At 37.8% G+C, this 6,990-nt stretch overlaps 1 protein-coding gene across 1 annotated transcript; it reads left to right on the top strand.

Moving 5' to 3' along the window:
• The first annotated feature begins 148 nt into the window (after nucleotides 1–148).
• LOC140242939 (uncharacterized) lies at nucleotides 149–1,762 on the top strand. The gene has a single exon (XM_072322684.1). It carries the CDS (start codon nucleotides 149–151, stop codon nucleotides 1,760–1,762), a length of 1,614 nt encoding a protein of 537 aa, XP_072178785.1.
• Nucleotides 1,763–6,990: the final 5,228 nt, after the last annotated feature.

Here is a 6,990-nt window from a genome sequence, read left to right as displayed (position 1 = left end):
TAGTATTATTCAACAACAACTTTGAAGTGTAAAATCGTGAAAATAACAAATATATTGATAAGTGAACTAATCTTTGTATTCTTTACTGATATGCCGGCAGATAAATCTTCTTCTGCGGGAGTCGATCCAGGTACGGTGCATCGTCATCATGGCTTCTGGTTTTGCTCCAACAAATACTACCAAGTGTGATGAGTGCCACTCCGACGTTAAGTCTGCCGAAGCTTGCTATCGCCTGGAGGTCCAGAAGAACCAGTGCGATGAATGTGCCATTAAACACCAAGACTCCATCAAGGGATTAGCAGACGAATTGAAATGGACTTGTCAGAAGCACACTGATAAAACAGCAGAGCTTTTCTGCGTCACTCATGACTATCCCATTTGTCACGTGTGTGCCCTAACATGGAATCACACAGACTGCAAAAGAGATGATATTAACGATGTACGAAATGAGAGGGAAAAAGAACTAGCGAAGCTCATCAATCTTGCTAAAAATAGATGCAACGACCTCAAACAATACGATGTAGAGATACAACATTATGTCCGTCGTTTAACGATGATCAGGGTACAGGTGTCCAGTGCAGCTGAAGAAGAGAAAAAAAAGATTGTTGATGATAGAGAAAAAGCTGAAGAGAGCATCAATGCAGAGTACGATGAGAAGATCAAGAAGTTAAATAAAGAGAGAAACGAGAAGCTAAAATGCGCCAGAGATGAAGCGGAAAAGAAACTTCAAAAAATTTGGGACAAGCAGGGTTCACTTGAGGGGCAAATAGAGTGTGTGAAACGGAGACTTGAAGGTTCGAAAACAAAGCTCGTGCCTGGACTCGAAGATTTAGCGGCAAGAATCAGGGCTGCACGCGTGGAAGCTGAAAACCTCATCATCAAGCAAGAGAATCTAATGAGTGACTTCCATGACGTTACCCGAGAGATAAATGAGTATCTCAGTGTTGAGCTTAGCCGAGAGAAACTGGACATGGTAAAAGGGAAGATTGATAAAATCAAGTTCAAAAGGGGAAGTGGACTTCTTGGTGTAGTGGAAGGGTTGGAAGAGAAATTGGTTAAAGTAACGGATGTGTACACAGGGAGTTCTTCCATGATTCTCCTGGGGTGCATCAGTAGCAGTGATGTAGTTACCAAACACCTTTACTACGTATCCATTGTGCGTCTTAATAAGAGGGCACATGAGATTACGAAGTTACGAGGGATCAAGCCCGTCTGCTACAATGCCCTGTCTGATGGTGGACATGTCTTTGGTACCGCTGATGGCAAACTTGTGGTTTACGATCAGCTCTGGAATTATGCGAGAACGATTGATACCAAGTCCCAGAAAACACTAGAAGTCACCATGAACAAAGATGGAATGATTTTAGCAGCACATACTGGTGGGTCTTCCATTTTTGTGTACAGCCCGAAGGATGGGGCATGCCTGCAGACTATCAATCTGGCAGATGACATGCCCATTAAAGCCATGAAGACCATGTCAACAGGAGACGTAATTGTGCTCACTAAACTAGGCAACCGAGGTAAAAGTGTCAGTATATTGGATCAATGTGGTGTCATCAAAAGTAAAACTCACATTCCTGAACGCAATGTTCAGAGCATTGCAGTTGATATGTCAACCGACCGCGTGTACATTCTGTCTTTGGATATGGAGCGTAATGTATGGGTTGTGAGTGAGATTTCACGCATTGGCGATCGAACATCACGTCGTATTTCAGAATGGCATTGGGATTCGGTAGGTTTTTCCCCTCATTTGACGTGCTAGCACCGGGCAAGCTCATCGTGTGTTTTGGTACTTATTTCACCATCTACAACAGACCATCAAAATCTATCTTTGGCCTCCTTGAAGAGCTTCAGGAATCACGTAATTGATCGATCTGCTGTCATCAATATAATGTTACATTAATATTCATGAACATAAATAATGTTCCGAGAATTACACTTGCAGTCGCTGTGTTAGTTAAATACGTGTACGTTTGTCGTTGAATTGACAAGGTCACAACAGGGGCGTCTATCCGTTTTCATGGGGGGGGGGGGAGGAGGGAGCAAACTTGAAGTTTAATAATATGTGCGAGGGAGCGGAGTGATTATTGAAACATCTGGTATTCTCGTTTTTGATGGAATATTTAGGAATTGTCAATCAAAAAGTGTACTTAATCTACAAAGGGAAACAGAGCGAGGAAAGGGTTAAATAGAAGTCAATTTTAGAATCCTTGGAATTAAAGTGACAGATCTAGAGCACACTCTTGAGGAAATATTTGGAATTTTGTCAACCTACAAAGTGGACTAGGTGTAAAGAAATGATCAGAGCGGGTGAAGGTGCGAGGGAGATTTTGCATTTTTAGAATTGAATTTCAATGATCTGGTGCACAATTTTGGTGAAATATGTGGACATTCTCCACTCAAAGAGGAAGATGTCTTCCATATCTCGGAAATTATTGGGGGAGGGGTGGGTCCACATACATGTAGTGCCAGGGATACTTTTTTTTTTTTTACCTTAGCAGTAATTCGCCGCCGTCAAGTCATGTCTGTGCACCCGATACAAAATAATCAAAAGCCGGTGGAGGTTTATTTTTATTTTATTTTATTTATTTATTTATTTATTTTTTTTTTTACTGAGGGGACTGCAATATACCAGGTAAGCTTTAAAGCAGTTCCCTCCATTTCAAAATCATGATAAACTACTTATTAATAGATAACCTAGATAGTTATTTTTTTTTATATGACTTTATTCAAAGTTTGCCATCTTAGATAAAAATTGACCACCAGATGTAAATATTTGAGGAAAGTTTGTGTTCATATAATCATGTTGTATTTATCATTATGTATTTTTTTTTGTGTGTGTGTGCTGAAAGTGGAAAATAGTTTTCGCTTGCTCCGGTTGTGATGCTGCTCCCATTCTTCCACCTTCAGGGTCAAAAGCTGCCACCCGATCGTGTTATTTTCTTGTACGCTCTATAGCTACCATCACCATTTCTTTATCGATTTTCTTCAAAATGCATACTTTGTGTATGGACCTATATCATGCTCAAATTTCAACTCCAACTTTTCTGATATTAAATGCTGCTCTCTGTATCCTGCGTTTTTAATTTAGGTTAGATATTATTTGTTGGCACCGTACAACTGACGTTTCATAAACGATTGTCGCTTTGATTTGAACAGAAGTGTTTGACAATCAAATTTATACTCTTCTGCATAGCAGAACCGAAAAAATTACAGGTGTCACTTTTGTACATCGCATATTCGGGAAAACAATACTTTCGAAAAACTGTCCTGTCTATGTCGTGATGAAATTCCTATTTTCTCTTTTCTGATCATTCGATGTGTATACCTCTCTTAGGCCTGCACTGAAATTTTGCAAGCTTGCAGGTCCTTCTAAAAGTACTGTTATTAAACTCTGTTAGTAGGCTTTTTTTTTAGAGACATTTTATACATTTATATTATAGGAGAACAATCATTTTCTATTGATAAAGTGAGAAACAATATCGATTCTTATATTAAGTGATTATATTCTGTACTATAGAAATCCTTTGCTGATGTCAGTGTACATCTCTTCTTTCATTTATATGACGTAAATGTGAATGAAAATTTGACAGCTCATTCGCGAAAATGAATGACTCAAAAACCCTCTTCAGTGAGTGATGGTGAATTTAAATGAACGTAGAGTACGGGCCAATTTGAATACTTTTTTTTTTTTTACGAATTCGAAAGCCACATGTGCAGATTTCATCGAACTGCTAAGTTCAACTCACAAGTTGCAATTTTGAAAGACCTTGTCATAACGAGTTTTTTTGTTCTAATTGAATGAAAATTCTATCAAATAGACTGACAATATATATATATATATACCTATATTATCTGCAAATACATCTAATCATTTTTAACGATCTATGCTGTAGTGACGAATGCATTATTTGTACAATGTATTATGTATTTTCTTTTGTTGGTGTAAATAAAATTGAATTGGATTGAATTGAATGCTCACTTTTGATATGAGTACCACGTAGTCTCAACAGTGACGATGGTGATTTTTGGTTATCAAAGCGTTTCTACACATCTTATATTTCAAATATGTAATATTCTTCTGCCTTGTACTAATATGCAAACTATTGATTTGATTTGATTTGATTTGATTACATCAGATTTATCCATTCTTTGTATGGCATCATTTACAATTTCCTTTTTGTTTCAGCAATGTAATCAAACATAACAGAATATAAATATACTTGTATATATATATATATATATATATATATATATATATACTTGATATATGTATGATTCTACACAATATCGCTAGTTTCTACAATTTCAGCTATATTCATTACACATACATCAGTGATATGTAATTACAGTACATGCGTTTTAAATTACCATACAGAACGGTTGGCTTAAACCTAAATGCTTGACTCTTTGGCAAAAGATGACACATAAAGCTAATGCGATGAAAAAGAGGGGTCCAACATTATGCTTGTGGAAAAAGAGGGATAAGGAAAGAGAAACAGAAAGAGAAAGAAAGAGAAGGAGGTAATAGAAACCTCGCGACTCCAGTCTTGTTAGATCAAGTATGAATGAATTCAACGATGATTGTAGCTTATGATTCTTCGAATGCCCTGATTTTGGTCACATCGATTAATTATTGTTAATCATACAACTATTCCTCTGCTTTCCTTGGTACAAGTCAAAGGCTGAAGATAAGCCTGATTATATATATATATATATATATATATATATATATATATATATACTTTTTTCTCGTTCTTGTAAGTTAACTGAAAGGGGAAAAAATAATTTCCGCCACTCAGCTATAGGGATCTATAGATCAGGGCTCCATATATATCTCTAGGACACATCACCGTAGAAAAGCCTTTTCATGTCGATCTATAGTCGGGGTTCTTTCTCTTCACTTTTCTTACCACCCCGCAAGTATGAATATTATAAGTGTACAGCATTCATAGTAGAGCAGATAAGCCCTCAAAATCACGTGAATTGTGCAAAATTTGACTAAAGCATGAAACTTTCACCAGTGTTAGTACATACCATAAGATTTATTTTAAGATCGGGAGGTAAGTCTGATTTGACCTCTGATGACCTCCAGAGGTCAATGTACTTTAGATATCAGAAAATCGATGTTTTTAGACATTTGCAAATGATATATGTGGTTATGTTGCACTAAACATGCATTTATACCACAGAGAAATCATTTCCAGATTCAACAGAGCACTGACAGGTTTTTACCTTTGACCTCTGATGACCTCCAGAGGTCAATGAACTTTAAATATCAAAATATCGATGTTTTTAGACTTTTGTGAATGATATATGTGGTTATGATTCACTAAACATGCATCTATACTTCAGGGAAACCATTTTCTGATTCCACAGAGCATTGACAGGTTTTAACCTTTGACCTCTGATGACCTTTGGAGGTCAATGACCTCAAAATATTATATTGATCTGTGATGTCATTGGTTAATGGTAACCATTGTTAAGATGTACAAAACAAGCATATCTGTCTTACAATGAAATTGTCTTCATATTCTAAAGAGCAGACAGGTTTCTACCTTTGACCTCTGATGACCTTGAGAGGTCAATGACCTCAGAATATCAGAATATTGAAGTATGACATCATTGGTGAAAGGTCAAACATGGTAAGGATGTACAAAACAAGCATATCTGTGTACAATGACATCGTCTTCATATTCCAAGGCACACAGACGAGTTTCTGCCTTTGACCTCTGATGATCTCGAGAGGTCAATGACCTCAAAGTATCAGAATAGTTTGGCATCATCAATGGTAAACATGATGATGTTTTAGAGAGCACTCGTAGGCCTTGTTTATTAACGAGCCATTACCGTTCACCTATGAAAATCACACAAGGTCAAATACCTCGAATGAAATGTGAGGATGTTAATATTGATATTGCGATAGTTAATAGTTAATAATTGTTTATAATGTAGGGCTTACAAACCATGCATTTCTGTTACCAAAAAAGTGGCTACTCATTCCGCAGAACTTTTCAGGTAATTATCTAAGTCGGGTATGTGCACAGAGCAAGGGGTGTCGATCTGTTTTCACGTGGGGGGGGGGAACTTGGAAAATATGTAAAAGCATAAGTTCATGGTGCAAAGGAATGAAGCGGAGGGGGAGGGGGGGGGGGATGTGGGTGGGGGATTGGATTTTTGCAGGTTTAGACCTGAAATCAGTGATTCAGTGTAGCTCTTGTTTAATGTGTGCGTCATCACTTATACGGAAGTTGATGGGGTGTGGGCGCATCTCACCTACCCTCCTCCCAAAGACGAAGTTTTTTTTTGTGTTTTTTTTTAAGAATCTGATGCATACGTTTTGGGGAATATTTGGAAAATTATGGATCTCCAAGGTGTACCAAGTCTATATGGATGGGAACCCAGCAAGCGCAGCGTTGGCGAGGGTATGGTATTCCACTCCCATTCGACAGAGCTCTTGTATTTTGAGAAATGAGATTCAACGACCTGGCACACAGGCACTTTTGAAGGAATACCTCGAAATTTGTATCAAAAAGGTGTAGTAAGTCAGCCATCTATGGAGGAAGACCAATCCACAGAAGATGGGTGGAGGTATCCCCCTCCCACATTATGGAGCTTTTGCATTCTTTTGTTTGCAATTCAATGATCTCGTGCCACTCTTGGTTGAACTACCATTTTGAAAAAAAAAAGTCCATACCCAAATGTGTAGCCATAATCAATGCATGCAGGAGAGGTTGATACAGCGAGAGGAGGGTATGAAAGGGGCTGTCCCCCAATCCTTCCCATGCGAGGGAGCCTTTGCAGTAAGAATAGAAATGTAAAAAAAAAAAAAAAAAAAAATCTCGTATACACATTTATGATGGAATATTTGGGAAATTATCAGTAAAAGGAGTGTACCAAATCTAAGGGTAGAAACCGAGGAGGGATTGTTAATTGAAAGATACACTACCCCCTCCAACAAGAGGGATTTTCTTTAATATGTCGGAACTG

This window comes from Diadema setosum, chromosome 19 (assembly GCF_964275005.1).
Source record: "Diadema setosum chromosome 19, eeDiaSeto1, whole genome shotgun sequence".
Taxonomy (NCBI): Eukaryota; Metazoa; Echinodermata; class Echinoidea; order Diadematoida; family Diadematidae; genus Diadema; species Diadema setosum.
Note: the sequence above shows the minus strand (reverse complement) of the source record. Positions and strands in the feature narration are given on the sequence as shown.

Excerpts from the sequence above, each read along its gene's own strand:
- LOC140242939 (XM_072322684.1), top strand. The coding sequence starts at position 149 with ATGGCTTCTGGTTTTGCTCCAACAAATACTACCAAGTGTGATGAGTGC.